This window comes from Salmo salar, chromosome ssa12 (genome assembly GCF_905237065.1).
Source record: "Salmo salar chromosome ssa12, Ssal_v3.1, whole genome shotgun sequence".
NCBI classification, from domain to species: Eukaryota; Metazoa; Chordata; class Actinopteri; order Salmoniformes; family Salmonidae; genus Salmo; species Salmo salar.
Genome location: NC_059453.1, coordinates 17,067,311 through 17,084,872, shown reverse-complemented (window position 1 = coordinate 17,084,872; position 17,562 = coordinate 17,067,311). Strand labels below are relative to the sequence as shown.

The window sequence follows — 17,562 nt, the reverse complement described above, 5'->3', positions numbered from 1 at the left end:
ATCCCCCCAATACCCATATCTCTCTCTCTCTCTCTCTCTCTCTCTCTCTCTCTCAATTTTCAATTCAATTCAATTTGCAAAGCTTACTTTGGATATTTACAATATGAAAATAATAAGAATCAAAATTGTCAATGGGACAACGGTAACAACAATAACCAAGGGTCAAAATAACCACACATTCAACAATAACAATAAGCATACAGTAGAGGACATGTGCAGGTTGATTGGTCTGTCAGACACTGTCCCTCAACTTCTGGCAGGCAGCAATGTAGTGCGCTGCCAACCCACAGCTCTCTGCGTCCTCCCCCAACAGGACGGGTAGCCTACTCTCATCAGAGAGGTCTTGGAAACCTTGAATAAGGGTTTCAAATTTGGGGAAATGACACTCTCTAATTGTTTAATATTTTTTACATTTTGTCAGGAAATGCAGCTCCGTCTTAGGTTCTGCTGTTGTGCAGTGGTTGCACAGCCTTTCCTCTACAGGGAGCCAGGTTTTCAAGTGTCTACCCTTCTCAATGGCAAGGCTGTGCTCACTGAGGAGCCTGTACTTTGGTTTTGATCAGTAACCATGGTCAAATAGTTAGCCACGATGTACTGTTGATTTAGGGCCAGATAGCACTGCATTTTGCTCTGTGCTTGTGCTTGTGTTTCCCAATATGCAAGGTAGTTTTGTTTTGACTGTGTTGTAATTTGGTTTATTCTGATTGATTGGATGTTCTGGTCCTGAGGCTTTAGTGTGTTAGTAGAACAAGTTTGTGAACTCAGCCCCAGGACCCATGGCACAATTACCTCTCTGTAGCCGTTGGGACAGTGAGTGACAATGTCAGCCTTACACCATGTCTCCTGCAGAATGATGACGTCAACATCTTTAAGATGTGTGTTGAACTCCAGTGTTAAACTCTTCAGTCTGAAGGTTGATGAGTTTAGGCCCTGAATGTTCCACATGCTAACTGATAGCGATTTCATGTTGCAAAAAGAACGAATAGCAGTCAGAAACACAGTAACTACTAACTAATAAGTTGTTAAGAGTGAGATAAACAGGATAACAGCTAACATTTTTTATGTTATATATTTATATAAATATTCCTATTAATTGAACAAGTAAACTTTTAGTACAATAGTGTGTGTGTGCGTGTGTTTAGTGCAGGTGTATTGGAGGAGCTGTTTAATCTCACTTAATCCTACAGGGTTCTCTTGTTCTCTGACGACCTCTACGTAGCCTCTCTCTCTCTCTCTCTCTATTCAAATGGGTTTTATTTGCATGGAATACATGTGTTTACATTGCCAAAGCAACTGATATAAACAACAAACAAAAGCGAGAAGACAAAACATTATTAACAAAAAACTATTAGAAGTGAACAGTAAACATTGCAGTGACAAAGGATTGAAAAATGCATTTCAAGTGTTATATTATCATCTATGTACAATGTTTTAGCGACGTGCAAATAGTTGTAGTACAAATAGTAGGGGAAGATAAATAAACATAAGTATTGGTAGTATTTACAATTGTGTTTGTTCTTCACTGGTTGCCCTTTTCTAATGGCAACAGGCCACACATCTTGCTGCTGTGATGGCACACTGGTATTTCACCTAGAAGATATGGGAGTTCATCAATGTTTAAATTGTTTTCAAATTCTTTGTGGGTCTGTGTAATCTGAGGGAAATATGTGACTCTAATATGGTCATACATTTGACAGGAGGTTAATAAGTGCAGCTCAGTTTCCACCAAATTTTGAGGGCAGTGTTCACATAGCCTGTCTTCTCTTGAGAGCCAGGTCTGCCTACAGCGGCCTTTCTCAATAGCAAGGCTATGCTCACTGAGTCTGTACATCATTTTGGGTCAGTCACAGTGGTCAGGTATTCTGCCACTGTGTACTCTCTGTTTAGGGCCAGATAGCATTCTAATTTGCTCTGTTTTTTGGGGTGATTATTTCCAGTATGTCAAGTAATTATCTTTTTGCTTCCTCATAACTTGGTTGAGTCTAATTGTGTTGCTGTCCTGGGGCTCTGTGGGGTCTGTTTGTGAACAGAGCCCCAGGACCAGCGTGCTGAGGGGACTCTTCTATAGGTTCATCTCTCTGTAGGTGAGGGCTTTGTGATGGAATGTGTAGACAGCGCTTCTTTTTAGATGGTTGTAGAATTTAAAAGCTCTTTTCTGGAATTTCATCCTCCAAGGTCTTCTTCAGTTCCTGTTGTAGCTGCAGCCACTCGTCTGTCGATTCTACTTCCTCCTGTGGATCAGTGACATCAGTCTGATTGATTGGGTCATTTATTGATTGATAATTGGTTAACTGATTCATGGTGGGTGGATGGATGAATGGATTGATTGGTTGATTGATCGGTTAGTTGATTCATTGATTGATTGATTGATTGATTGATCTAGGCTACTTTACCTGATCTGAGTCAATGATTCTGGCTGCTCTTACCATTCCCTCATCCTCCATGTATTCCTCTTCATCCTTCATTGGGAGAAAATGGGAATATGTTACACTCTGTGGGGATGTTCGAAATGAACTTGAATGTGAAGTATGTACTTATTATCTTTCCACACACACACACGCGCGCACACACACACACACACACACACACACACACACGCACACGCGCACACACACACACACACACACACACACACACACACACACACACACACACACACACACACACACACACACAACTTCATTATCATCCTCGGCCACCATAATGCACGGGTGACCCAGGAACCCTTCATCCTCATCAGACACCATTATGTTGTGCATCTCCAGACCCAACTTGAGATCCAGCCTGTAGGAGATGGAGGAATACGGGGATAAATATCTGGCCACTGAAGTGGTTGGAAATACAGCCTGGTGAAACAGGTGGGATCTCAGGGCTGAGATTGTTAGGGGAAGTAAATTCACTTACGTAGACTTTTCAACAAGACACTGTCTTTTCCCTGTGGGAAAAACAGGCAACAGGGTTAGAGTTAAGATATTCATTTGTGACACGTAAAAGTAATTTTAATTAAGGAGTGGTACAGAGAGAGAGCGAGAGAGAGAGAGAGACAGAGAGAGAAGTGGAGAAAGAGAGAGGAGCGAGAGAGACAGACAAACTGAAAAGAGAGAAGAGTGTGAGAGACAGAGACACAAACTGAAAAGAGAGACAGAGAGAAACTGAAAAGAGAGAAGAGTGTGAGAGACAGAGACACAAACTGAAAAGAGAGACAGAGAGAAACTGAAAAGAGAGAGAGGAGCGTGAGAGACACACTGAAAAGAGAGAGAAAGAGAGGAGTGAGAGAGAAATAACAGACACCAACTGAAAAGGGAGAGAGGAGAAAGCGAGACAGAGAGACAAACTGAAAGAGAGAGAGGAGTGTGAGAGAGAGACAAACTGAAAAGAGAGAGAAATGTGAGAAACAGAGAGACAAACTGAAAAGAGAGAGAGGAGTGACAGAGACAGAGAGACAAACTGAAAAGAGAGAGAGGAGTGAGAGAGACGAGATAGAGGAGAAAAAGAAAAGAGTGTACACTCACGGTACAGCAGACCAATGAAACAACAGGTGGTCACCAAGGTAACCAGGAAGAGGAAACAGCCGAACACAACAGCCACCACCATGGTAGGGAGGTGGTTCAACACTGGCAGAGGAAGAAGAAGAGGTAAACAAACAAAAACAACTTCAAACATCTGAATACAGGCTTTGATTGAACTACATACAACCCCTTGACCTTATGTAGAGCCATGTGTCTGTAAGATTCACACACACACACAAACACACACACACACACACACACACACACACACACACACACACACACACACACACACACACACACACACACACACACACACACACACACACACACACACACACACACACACACACTCAATTCCAGTCAAGCAAAGACTCTCATGCCTGGGATGGTCCAGTGGTCTAAGCTTCTGTGTCTGGAGCATTTGTACAATGTACCGCTGCCAGCATGGGTTTGAATCTGGCCTCAATGTACCGCTGCCAGCATGGGTTTGAATCTGGCCTCAATGTACCGCTGCCAGCATGGGTTTGAATCTGGCCTCAATGTACCGCTGCCAGCATGGGTTTTAATCCGGCCCACTGCTCTTTCAGCTATCTCTCTCTATCCAATAAAAATATATTTAAGAAAAAAGAAAAGACTCATCTCAGGCCAAACCTTCTTTATCGATGTACCTCTCCTCACTGCTGATCACCGTAGTGCCATCAAAGCTGTTGGACACATCACAATGGTACGTTCCGGCACTGCTCCTCCCCACGGATAACAACAAAATGGATTGCTCCGGCTGGTTCTCCACCCAGTAGAAGTCTCCACGGCCTTCTAGAACAGTTCCATTGAGGAACCAGCGGTACTGGGGAAAGGTTCCCCTCTCCACGGAACAGTAGAACCTCAGGCCCACAATGGAGAAGTTTTCTCCCACGTCGGTGTCGTAGTGCATCGTCACAGCTCCACCTACTGAAACTGGGGGGTAGATATACTCAGCGAAACAAATGGCACCCTATTCCCCACATAGTGCACTACTTTTGACCAGAGCAAAAACATTTTCACTCTGTAGGGAAAAAGGATGCCATTTGGGATGCAAACATGAAATGATGAGTTTCAATGTATGAGAATTGATAAGTCTAGTGGGTCTTGAGTGCTGAGAACAGAACTATAGGTCAAATCCTTTCCTTGAAACAGACTGTCGGACAGACCAGACCAGACCAGACCAGACCAGACCAGACCAGACCAGACCAGACCAGACAGACAGACAGACAGACAGACAGACAGACAGACAGACAGACAGACAGACAGACAGACAGACAGACAGACAGACAGACAGACAGACAGACAGACAGACAGACAGACAGACAGACAGACAGACAGACAGACAGACAGACAGACAGACAGACAGACAGACAGACAGACAGACAGACAGACAGACAGACTTACCAACGTGCATGGCCGTCCACTGACCGTACACCACCCGGTCTCCGTTCTCCGCCTGACACTGTAGAAAGCCCATGTGGAGATCTAGAACCACTGGAATAGAGAACCTGGCGAATCGCTCGTCAACCGTCTCCGTGCTGATGAACTCTGACCTGCTGTAGAGGGAGAAGGTGATGGGCGGAGTCCCCTTGAGTGATTGACACGTGACGAGGGCAAAGTAGGTCCCGTCTCTTTCCTTCAGTACCAGGAAGAGGAGGTCCGGTTCAGACACAAGCTCTGAAAGAGAGGAGAGGATGGATGGAGACAGTTTTGAACAAGATATCATCTGAATACAGGGTTTGATTAAATACTGACACTGACTTCACCAAAAATAATTTAAAAAATACAAATATGTGACAGACATGACAGAATCCATTTTAGCTGTCAGGAGCTTTGAGAAATACGCAGGGTGGGGTTTCCCTGACTGCAGGACCTGACCAGGGAAAACTCCTGCCCTAGACAGGAGAGATAGGGCAACTTGGAGGAAAACAACCCCCTTCATGCAAACGTCTCTTTTCTAAAAGAAAAAAGCACCGTGTGGTAAGACTTAGATATGTGCATACTGGCTATCATTTTACCAGACATTCTTATCCAGAGCAACTAACAGGAGCAGTTAGGGTTAAGTGCCTTGCTCAAGGACACAGACAGATTTTTGACCTAGTCGGCTCAGAGATTGAAACCAGCGACCTTCCGGTTACTGGCCCAACACTCTAACCACTAGGCTACCTGTCGCTATACTTAGGCAAACACATTCTGAAGGGAAATAAGAGGGCAGATTTTTTTTGCGTCTGTGTTCTTCAATAAAAACAGAAACTTTAGAAAGGGGGTGTTTAACCTGTCTCCTCCCCTTCATCTACACTGATGTAAGTGGATTTAACAGGTGACATTGATAAGGGATCATAACTTTCACCTGGATTCACCTGGTCAGTCTATGTTTACATGTTTTGTGGTTTAACAGAGGCTCTTATCCAGAGCAACTTACAGTAGTGAGTGGTTACTTTTTTGTACTGGTCACCCCTGGAAATCAAATCCACAACCCTGGCGTTGCAAGCGCCAAGCTCTACTAGCTGAGCCACACAGGAAAATGTACAACTTATTTAATGGAAAGAACAGGTGTTCCTAGTGTTTTGTATGCTCAGTGTGTATATAGAATGTTTATAGATCTAATTCATTAGATTTAATAAATAATTTTTTCTAAATGAGGAAAATATTACCTCAAAATTGTTTTAGTGGATTGACTTAAACAGTTGTGGTTAGACAGATGACATTTTTATTTGAGCAAGACTAATGATATCCAGGGAAAGACTAGCGATATCCAGGGAAAGACTAGTGATATCCAGGGAAAGACTAGCGATATCCAGGGAAAGACTAGTGATATCCAGGGAAAGACTAGTGATATCCAGGGAAAGACTAGCGATATCCAGGGAAAGACTAGCAATATCCAGGGAAAGACTAGTGATATCCAGGGAAAGACTAGCGATATCCAGGGAAAGACTAATGATATCCAGGGAAAGACTAGCGATATCCAGGGAAAGACTAGTGATATCCAGGGAAAGACTAGCGATATCCAGGGAAAGACTGGTGATATCCAGGGAAAGACTAATGATATCCAGGAAAAGACTAGCGATATCCAGGGAAAGACTAGCGATATCCAGGGAAAGACTAGTGATATCCAGGGAAAGACTAGCGATATCCAGGGAAAGACTAATGATATCCAGGAAAAGACTAGCGATATCCAGTGAAAGACTAGCGATATCCAGGGAAAGACTAATGATATCCAGGGAAAGACTAGCGATATCCAGGGAAGACTAGTGATATCCAGGGAAAGACTAGCGATATCCAGGGAAAGACTAATGATATCCAGGAAAAGACTAGCGATATCCAGGGAAAGACTAGTGATATCCAGGGAAAGACTAGCGATATCCAGGGAAAGACTAATGATATCCAGGGAAAGACTAGCAATATCCAGGGAAAGACTAGCGATATCCAGGGAAAGACTAGCGATATCCAGGGAAAGACTAGCGATATCCAGGGAAAGACTAGTGATATCCAGGGAAAGACTAACGATATCCAGGGAAAGACTAGCGATATCCAGGGAAAGACTAGCGATATCCAGGGAAAGACTAGTGATATCCAGGGAAAGACTAGTGGAATCCAGGGAAAGACTAGTGATATCCAGGGAAAGACTAGCGATATCCAGGGAAAGACTAGTGATATCCAGGGAAAGACTAGTGACATCTAGGGAAAGACTAATGATATCTAGGGAAAGACGAGTGATATCCAGGGAAAGACTAGTGATATCCAGGGAAAGACTAGTGACATCTAGGGAAAGACTAATGATATCTAGGGAAAGACGAGTGATATCCAGGGAAAGACTAGCGATATCCAGGGAAAGACTAGCGATATCCAGGGAAAGACTAGCGATATCCAGGGAAAGTGTTAAAAAATGTTGGTGACATCAAGTGGTTTCTGTGAGAATTACAGGAGGGGGGTTGTTTAACCCCATCAAATAAAATCAAATAAAATGATATTTGTCACATGCGCTGAATACAACAGGGGTAGACCTTACAGTGAAATGCTTACTGACAAGTCCTTAACCAACAATGCAGTTGGGAGAAAATAGAGTTAATAAAATATTTACTAAATAAACTAAAGTAAAAAATAAAAACAAAAGTAACACAATAAAATAACAATAACAAGGCCATTTACAGGTGGTACCGGTATAGAGTCAATGTGCAGGGGTTGCAGGGGTAAAGGTTAGTCGAGGTCATTTGACCATATAGGCAGGGGTAAAGTGACTATGCATAGTGATGTGGACAGAAAGGAACTTGAAACTCTCAACCCGCTCCACTACAGCCCCGTCGATGTGAATGAGGGTGTGCTCGGTCCTTCTCTTCCTGTAGTCCACAATCATCTCCTTTGTCTTGCTCATGTTGATGGAGAGGTTGTTGTCCTGGCACCACACGGCCAGGTCTCTGACCTCCTCCCTATAGGCTGTCTCAACGTTGTCGAGGTGGGAAAGCACAGTGTTGGGTGCGATGGAGATTGTGTCATCTGTGGATCTGTTGGGGCGGTATGCAAATTGGAGTGGGTCTAGGTTTTCCAGGATGATGGTGTTGATGTGAGCCATTACCAGCCTTTCAAAGCACTTCATGGCTACCAACATGAGTGCTACGGGGCGGTAGTCATTTAGGAAGGTTACCTTCGCTTTCTTGGGCACAGGGACTATGGTGGTCTGCTTGAAACATGTAGGTAATACAGACTAGGTCAGGGAGAGGTTGAAAATGTCAGTGAGGACACTTGCCAGTTGGCCCGCGCATGCCACCCTGATTCTAGCTCCGGGGTGAAGTTCCCCCATAGAACAGTGGTTCCCAACCAGGGGTACTAGGACCTCTGGGGGTACTTGGCAAGACTGATGAGACCGCAGGCCTGCTGGTAAAATGCACATGAGTGGTACTACGGGCAGAGCAAAATTCAGTTGGTGGTACAGTAACCAAAAAGGTTGAGAACCACTGCCATAAAGAATAATTGAGGACTCTTCTTTGTATCTGTCCCATTATGACATCTGTGAAAGCACGGGCAGCACCATTGAGGCCATCTCCATTTTAAAGTAGTCAATTTTCTTCTTATACTACTCCTATGACTTGGTAAACAAGCTGAAAGGGTACATCCTGCCACCTGGAGTGTGTTGTTTGAACAGGTATAAAGCCAAGGTTGGTGATATACTGTCAGCTGCAGTTATGGAATGTTTGTTCATGAGCATAATTCATTGGCTGATCCCTCCTGATGACCCGGATGGAATTATGTGATCCTTCGTTAACCCATAGGAAGTCCCACCCAGTTGACTAATCCAAAATGGTGAAATCCCTCTATGTTGCTGCCCATGCTAAAAAGTTTTTGGGGGCACTAGAGCCCTCTATCTATCTCTATGAGTATCCCCTAGGTACAGATTTAGGATCAGCTTCCCCTCCCCCAAGCCTAACCTTAAGCATTAGTGTGGAAAATGCAAAACTGACTCAAGATCAGCATCTAGGGGCAACTTCACCCTACTCCATAATTATGTGATACAAATGACCCCTGACCTCTGACCTTTGACCTTGATGACCTTGGCAGTGCTCCTGGAGGAGTAGATCTTGGTAAAGTTGAGTTGGTTGGTAGCAACACAGGTGTACTCCCCACTGTCCTGGGGCACCATACTGTAGTAGTGCATACAAATACAGATGTTGTCAACAATATTTCCAGTGAGTTTTCACATATTTTCAAGAAGCTAAATAATAAAACATTGACGAAGATCTATGTGACTGGAATGGTGTATTTGTCAATAAACATATCAGTTCATCTTCAGGTGTGCAAAAGTGAACCTCTGAAAGACAAACACAAGACAGACAGACCAGACAGCCCAGTAATAACAGACCATCCACAATACAGTACCTGTCGATGAAGAGTTCCTGTGTCTGATTGTGTAAAGGAGACAGGGGGAGGGGCTTCCCATCCACCAGCCACTGGTAGGAGACGTGGTTCCCTTTGGTGATGTTACAACGTAGGGACAGTGGCTTCCCTTCGTAGAACTCCACAGACCCTGATTGGACTACAACCTCTGCACCGTTGACTGGGTCTGTAGGAGAACACATGGAACCATACAGTAGAACCATTCTTAGCACCATAGAATCTGATAATGTTGTGTTCTAATTCTAGGAGGGCATTTTAGATCTGTGAAAACATTTTAGTTCTATTAAGACCTTGTAATTGTATAAAGACATTCAAATTCTATGAGGACATCGTAGTTCTATGAAGACATTTGAATTATCTGAGGACATTCAAGTTCTATGAGTACATTTTAGTTCTATGAGTACATTCAAGTTCTATGAGTACATTCTAGTTCTATGAGTACATTCTAATTCTATGAGTACATTCTAGTTCTATGAGTACATTCTAGTTCTATGAGTACATTCTAGTTGTATGAGGAAATTGTAGTTCTATGAGGAAATTGTAGTTCTATGAAGACTGTAAATGCAGCAAAAAAAGAAATGTCCTCTCACTGTCAGCTGCGCTTATTTTCAGCAAACTTAACATGTGTAAATATTTGTATGAACATAAGATTCAACAACTGAGACATAAACTGAACAAGTTACACAGACATGTGACTAACAGAAATGGAATAATATGTCCCTGAACGAAGGGGGGGTCAAAATCAAAAGTAACAGTCAGTATCTCGTGTGGCCACCAGCTGCGTTAAGTACTGCAGTGCATCTCCTCCTCATGGACTGCACCAGATTTGCCAGGTCTTGCTGTGAGATGTTCCCCACTCTTCCACCAAGGCACCTGCTAGTTCCCGGACATTTCTGGGGGGAATGGCCCTAGCCCTCACCCTCCGATCCAATAGGTGCTCAATGAGATTGAGAACCGGGCTCTTCGCTGGCCATGGCAGAACACTGACATTCCTGTCTTGCAGGAAATCATGCACAGAACGAGCAGTATGGCTGGTGGCATTGTCATGCTGGAGGGTCATGTCAGGATGAGCCTGCAGGAAGGGTACCACATGAGGGAGGAGGATGTCTTCCCTGTAACGCATAGCGTTGAGATTGCCTGCAATGAAAACAAGCTCAGTCCGATGATGCTGTGACACACCGCCCCAGACCATGACGGACCCTCCACCTCCAAATCGCTCCCGCTCCAGAGTACAGGCCTCGCTGTAACGCTCATTCCTTCGACGAATCCGACCATCACCCTTGGTGAGACAAAACTGCGACTCGTCAGTGAAGAGCACTTTTTGCCAGTCCTGTCTGGTCCAGCAATGGTGGGTTTGTGCCCATAGGCGACGTTGTTGCTGGTGATGTCTGGTGAGGACCTGCCTTACAACAGGCCAACAAGCCCTCCGTCCAGCCTATCTCAACCTATTACGGACAGTCTGTGGTCTAGTTTTTTTCCTCTGGTTGCACATGTGACATGCTGGTAGAAATGATGTAAAACGGATTTAAGTTTGTCTGTTAAAGTCCCCAGCCACTAGGAGCGCCACTTCTGGATGAGCATTTTGTTCTTTGCTTATGGACTTATACAGCTCGTTGAGTGTGGTCTTAGTGCCAGAGTCAGTTTGTGGTGGTAAATAGACGGCTATGAAAAATATAGCTGAAAACTCTCTTGGTAGATGGTGTGGTCTACAGCTTATCATAAGGTACTCTACTTCAGCAATACCTTAAGCAATACCTTGAGATTACCTTAATATTAGACATCGCGCCCCAGCTGTTACTGACAAATAGACACACACCCCCACCCCTCGTCTTACCGGACGTAGCTGTTCTGTCCTGCCGATGCACGGAAAACCAAGCTAACTGTATATTATCCGTGTCGTCATTCTTGGTGAAACATAAGATATTACAGTTTTTAATGTCCCATTGGTAGGATAGTCTCAAACTAAGCTTTTCCAGTTTATTCTCCAGTGATTGCACGTTGTCTAATAGAATGGATTGTAGAGGCGGGTTACCCACTCACCGACGAATTCTCACAAGGCACCCTGATCTCCGCCCCCTGTATTTCCTTATTTTCTTCATGTGAATGAAGGGGATTTGAGCCTTGTCTGGGAGAAACATTATATCTTTCACTTCAGACTCATTAAAGAAAATGATCTTTGTCCAGTTTGAGGTGAGTAATCACTGTTCTTATATCCAGGAGCTATTTTCGGTCATAAGAGACAGTAGCATCAAACATTATGTACAAAATAAGTTACAAACAATGTGAAAAACACACAACTGGTTAGGTGCCTGTAAAATGGCAGCCATTCCCTCCGACGCTAATTCTTCCAGAACAAAACAAAAGTATTAATACAGGGCCTACGACTCACCGACTACTCTGAGGTGGTGTCTTTCACTGACGGTGGGTTGTATTACTGTGTTGTTCTGGACGCTGGCTACACACACCATGTAGCCCTCATAGGAAGCAGTGATGAACAGAGGGAAATTGGCCATCTCACCAGACAGAGCGCTGTAGAAGCCTAAGGTCTTGGACCGGTCACCTTCCCTGAGGACAGATTACAGTAATGGATTGGATACATAACAGTGGTAAAATGTATATTTTATTGTGTTGTTTACATGGCATTATATTGACAGGGCTCTGTAGAACCTTAAAGCTGCAATATGTAACTTTTTGGGGGCGACCCAACCAAATTCACATAGAAATGTGAGTTATAGATCTGTAATCCTCATTAAAAGCCAGTCTCAGAAGCGGTAGATCTGTTCTATGTATGCTATTTCTATGCTTCCTGTTCTTAAGTTTTGTTTTTGCATCTTTTACTTTCAATTTTGTACACCAGCTTCAAACAGCTGAAAATACTATATTGGTTATGGAAAAGATATTTCACAGCGGTTTAGATGGTACAAGAGTTCTCAACACTATACATGCTTGTTTTGTCACATAAACTGAAATTAGGCGAACTATTCAAATTTTAACAACCAGGAAATGGCGGAGCGATTTCTGCATAGTGCATCTTTAAGGTCTTGTCTCATGTGATTTTCAAATTGACCCCTAGAACCCCACCCCCTAGGCACTGCATTTGATTGATTAGCCTACTTGCCTACTGATATATTCATATTGACAACAGCTCCTGTCAGATCTCCAGTACTTAGGGTCTTGAGGTAGATATTGCAGCGATCTTAACCAAACACTTAGCAAGCTGGTCAAGAGGTTCGGGAAAAGGATCTTTTGGCGTAACAACTAAGGTTTTGGGTTGACAGTCGTTTGAGTCTCGGTCAGGGCTACCCCCTGAATTCCCTACAATACAGCAACACCCACCTGAATAGCTGGTAGAGGATGGACACTTCTTTACTGGAGGATTCCACTTCACACTGGAATTCTTCTACAGTCTTCTGTAGGGCTGTTGAGGGGCCATACAGCAACGGTCTGCCTAGGACTGAGGCTCCTGGGACTGAGGCTCCTTGGACTGAGGCTGCTAGGACTGAGGCTCCTGGGACGGGGTATCCAACACAGTCAGACACACTCAGAAACACACACACACACAACTTAGACAATGGTACAAAACATACTTGTCTTCTGGCAGAAGGTGTACAAACCTTCAGAGAAGAAGAAAAAGAAGACAGACTGTTGGTGTTCTATAAAATAATAATCTGAAAGCCATGATAACAAGTACAGCACAACTCACCCAGTAAAACTACTACTGTTGTTCTGAGAGTAGTCATCTTCTCTCCTTCCTCCTTATCCAGAAAACCCCATTTGACTGGAAGTTTGTTTTTGACTGAAGAAGCAGACATGGAATTTTTATCCGTGTGCGTGTAAAGGTTTGAATGTGTTTATATTTGTTGTGTGTGTGTGTATGTACTGCAGATAAATTGGTTATGGAGGGTGGTGAGTGTGAATGAATGGTGGAGACAGAGAGATAGAGAGAGAGAGAGCAGGATGTGTGGACCGATAAAAATAACAGAAAAAAGGTTAGGACCTAGTAACCTACACTCCCCACTACACACACACACACACACACACACACACACACACACACACACACACACACACACACACACACACACACACACACACACACACACACACACACACACACACACACACACACACACACACACACACACACACACACACACACACACACACACACACACACACACACACACACACACACCAGAACCACTCCAGACACACACACACATGTGCACAGAACTGATAGTACTTGACACCGTCCCCCTCCCTTATATCCCCTCTCTCTAACTGCAGTTCCACGAAAACACAACATGATTCAAATGTCACAACTTTATTAACACACACGAGATGTAGCATTACATTTTTTAGCGTTTCAGTATTGATAACAATTCTTCCATAAAAACTCTTAAAACATTTGAAAAGACAATTTACAGTCTTCATTTTTTTCACTTTGGTGCAATTTTCACAAGTATGTGGTACATTTTCACAACTCTAAGTACAAAACTCTAAACAGATAATCAAAATGTCACGTGGTCAAAACTCTAAGCACATTTTCAATTGACTGAGTACTACAAACAGATTCACAAAGTAATTTGTTCACTGCCCCAAATCACTCTTTCAATTGGCACACATATTCAAGTATTCAAGTATCTGCCTTTGAAAATGCAATATTCACTTTACTTTTGATATGATTTTCTTGTAATTTGATAACAATACATTTGTCTATCACTTAATCAAACGGCTCAAAACAGATAACTGCTGAACCAAAATGGAGTAGTGCTTACCTATATAGTTTCATAACTGTAATAACTGTATATTACAATATATTTATACCTAAATTGTATAACAATATATTTATACCTGAGTTGTATAACAATATATTTATATCTGATTTGTATATAACAATATATTTATACCTGATTTGTATATTACAATATATTTATACCTGGGTTGTATGTAACAATATATTTATACCTGAGTTGTATATAACAATATATTCTACTCTTTATCCAAATTTCATTGATACACTGTAAACTGATGAATTTCAAGCAGAGAGACAGGCGATACTGTATCAGTTGACAAGTCACACAGAAAAAGTGTTCCTGAACAGTGTTGCATGGAGCAGAAATAGCTACACCAGGCTACACCAGGACATTTCAACTGTAGCCTACTGCATTACAATACCTACTGTTACGGCTGTCGTAGAGAGGGGACCAAAGCGCAGCGTGGTAAGTGTTCATTATATTTATTAAACAACGAAACACTAGAACAAAGAAACAAACCGAAAAGCCAAACAGTTCCGTCAGGTAACGAAATACAAAACAGAAAATAACTACCCACAAAACACAGGTGGGAAAAGGCTGCCTAAGTATGATTCCTAATCAGAGACAACGATAGACAGCTGCCTCTGATTAGGAACCATACTTGGCCCAACACAAAGAAATACAAAACATAGAATGCCCACCCCACACCCTGCCCTAACAAAATAGAGAAATAAACCGTCTCTCTCAGGTCAGGGCGTGACACCTACACAATACCCCATATATTTGATCATTTGTTCTACACATGTACTGTATAAGGATAATGAAACTGTAAGACTGACATATGTACTGTATATGTCACGACCGTCGTATGAATAATTGGACCAAGGCACAGCGTGAGTAGAGTTCCACATTTTAATGATAGTGAAGCTTCCAAAATAACAAAGATATAACGATCGTGAAATACGTAGCGCACATAGGCACTCATACAAAACAAAACAATATCCCACATTGCAGGTGGGAAAAAGGACACACTAAGTATGATCCCCAATTAGAGGCAACGATTATCAGCTGCCTCTAATTGGGAACCATATACACACACCAACATAGAAATATAATACCTAGAAACCCCCCTAATCACGCCCTGACCTAAAACACAGAGGGCTCTCTATGGCCAGGGTGTGACAGTACCCCCCCCCAAAGGTGCGTACTTCGACCGCAAAACCTGAAACTAGATGGGGAGGGTTAGGGTGGGCAACTAGCGTCGGTGACGGCTCCGGTGTGGGACGTAGAACCCACTCAGACTGCAGATCCGGCCATAGAGCCGGGCTGAATACCGTGCCTGGACTGAGCACCTGCGCAGAGGAACGCTCCGGCCATGGAGCAGGACTGGACGCCGTGCCTGGACTGGGCACCGGAGCAGAGGAAGGCTCCGGCCATGGAGCGGGACTGGACGCCGTGCCTGGACTGAGCACCGGCGCAGAGGAAGGCTCCGGCTATGGAGCGGGACTGGACGCCGTGCCTGGACTGAGCACCTGCGCAGAGGAAGGATCCGGCCATGGAGCAGGACTGGACGCCGTGCCTGGACTGAGCACTGGCGCAGTGGAAGGCTCCGGCCATGGCACCGGCGCAGGAAGCTCCGGGCCGTGGACCGTCACTGGAGTCTCCGGACTGTGGACCGTCACTGGAGGCTCTGGACTGTGAACCGTCGCTGGAAGCTCTGGACTGTGAACCGTCACTGGAGGTTCTGGGCTGTAGACCGTCACTGGAGTCTCCGGACCGTGGACCGTCAATGGAGGCTCTGGACTGAACCGTCGCTGGAAGCTCTGGACTGTGAAGCATCGCTGGAAGCTCTGGACTGTGACCCGTCGCTGGAAGCTCTAGGCTGTAGACCATCGCTGGAGGTTCCGGGCTGTAGACCGTCGCTGGAGACACCGGACTGTACACACGCACTGGTGGATGAGTGCGGAGAGCCGTCACAGGACATACCGGGCTAGGAAGGCGCACTGGAGGCCTGGTGCGTGGAGCCGGCACAGGTTGCACCGGACTGATGACACGCTCTTCAGCGCACCTGTGCTGCAGTATACTCCTAACCAACATCTCTCTCCGATTTCCCTCCTCAAACTGCTCCATCGACTCCCAGACGGTCTCTGGCTCTCTCCTCGGCTCGGCTGACCGCCCCTTGTGCCCCCCCCAAAAAAAATCATGGGGTTGCCCTTGGGTTGTTTGTGGCCGCGGACCCCGGCGTCATCGCTGTCCTTCTTTACTCCTCTGTAACTCCCGCCAAGGAAGGGTCTCGCATCCACCTAGTATCTCTTCCGATGACCAACTCTCCTTCACCTCCTGGGCACGTTGCTTGGTCCATGCTTGGTTGGATATTCTGTCACGGCCGTCGTATGAATAATTGGACCAAGGCGCAGCGTGAGTAGAGTTCCACATTTTAATGATAGTGAAGCTTCCAAAATAACAAAGATATAATGATCGTGAAATACGTAGCGCACATAGGCACTCATACAAAACAAAACAATATCCCACATTGCAGGTGGGAAAAAGGACACATTAAGTATGATCCCCAATTAGAGGTAACTATTATCAGCTGCCTCTAATTGGGAACCATACACACACACCAACATAGAAATATAATACCTAGAAACCCCCCTAATCACGCCCTGACCTAAAACACCATAGAGAACCCCGAGGGCTCTCTATGGCCGGGGCATGACAGTATAAGGATAATGAAACTGTAAGACTGACACATGTACTGTATAAGGATAATGAAACCGTAAGACTGACATATGTACTGTATAAATCAAATCAACTTTTATTGGTCACATATACATGGTTAGCAGATGTTAATGCGAGTGTAGTGAAATGCTTGTGCTTCTAGTTCCGACAATGCAGTAATATCTAACAAGTAATCTAACAATTCCCCAACAACTACCAAATACACACAACTCTAAAGGGGTGAATGAGAATATGTACATATAAATATATGGATGAGCGATGGCCGAGCGGCATAGGCAAGGTGCAATAGATTGTATAAAATACAGTGTATACATATGTCGTGTCTTTGGCTATGCCGGATTAAGTGATATGACATGCTAACTTATAAAATGATTTCTCTGTAATTAATATTACCTGATTAAGCTAATCATGTAAATGTAATTAACTAGAAAGTCGGGGCACCACGGAAGAACGTTTATAGAGCCGTTATCTTCCGAATAAACTCTTAAAATACTTTGTAATATTTTACATCGATAGCAGTCAATATTAACCCTTGTTTTATTTTCAGTCTCATAATGAAAGTTGTAAATTCTTGTTTATCTTCACGAACCCTGGCTAACAAGTTGAATCAGCAATACAAAATTGGGTTTAATTATTTATTT

General features: G+C 43.9%; 1 protein-coding gene across 6 annotated transcripts; it reads right to left on the bottom strand.

The window, feature by feature from the left end:
* Window positions 1-1,235: 1,235 nt before the first annotated feature.
* LOC106564359 (Fc receptor-like protein 5) lies at window positions 1,236-13,462 on the bottom strand. 6 transcript variants are annotated; one of them, XM_045690895.1, is made up of 12 exons: window positions 13,126-13,462; window positions 12,759-12,930; window positions 11,812-11,987; window positions 9,405-9,588; window positions 9,063-9,169; window positions 4,938-5,210; window positions 4,164-4,460; window positions 3,513-3,614; window positions 2,905-2,935; window positions 2,676-2,784; window positions 2,394-2,459; window positions 1,236-2,231 (listed from the first exon to the last, which is right to left on the bottom strand). In XM_045690895.1, the coding sequence occupies exons 1-12, from the start codon at window positions 13,232-13,234 to the stop codon at window positions 2,142-2,144; spliced, it is 1,716 nt and encodes a 571-aa protein (XP_045546851.1). In that variant the 5' UTR covers window positions 13,235-13,462; the 3' UTR covers window positions 1,236-2,141. The 6 variants fall into 6 exon arrangements, with proteins under 6 accessions (XP_045546851.1, XP_045546854.1, XP_045546849.1 ...); XM_045690898.1 differs by having other exon boundaries at window positions 4,164-4,466; window positions 12,759-12,962; window positions 13,126-13,457; XM_045690893.1 differs by having other exon boundaries at window positions 4,164-4,466; window positions 13,126-13,457.
* Window positions 13,463-17,562: the final 4,100 nt, after the last annotated feature.

Coding starts and splice junctions, on each gene's coding strand:
- LOC106564359 (XM_045690893.1), bottom strand. CDS start 13,234: ATGTCTGCTTCTTCAGTCAAAAACAAACTTCCAGTCAAATGGGGTTTT. Junction 11,988..12,758: donor ATCCTCTACCAGCTATTCAG/GTGGGTGTTGCT, acceptor ATCTGTCCTCAG/GGAAGGTGACCGGTCCAAGA. Junction 4,467..4,937: donor GTGGACGGCCATGCACGTTG/GTAAGTCTGTCT, acceptor TCTACCCCCCAG/TTTCAGTAGGTGGAGCTGTG.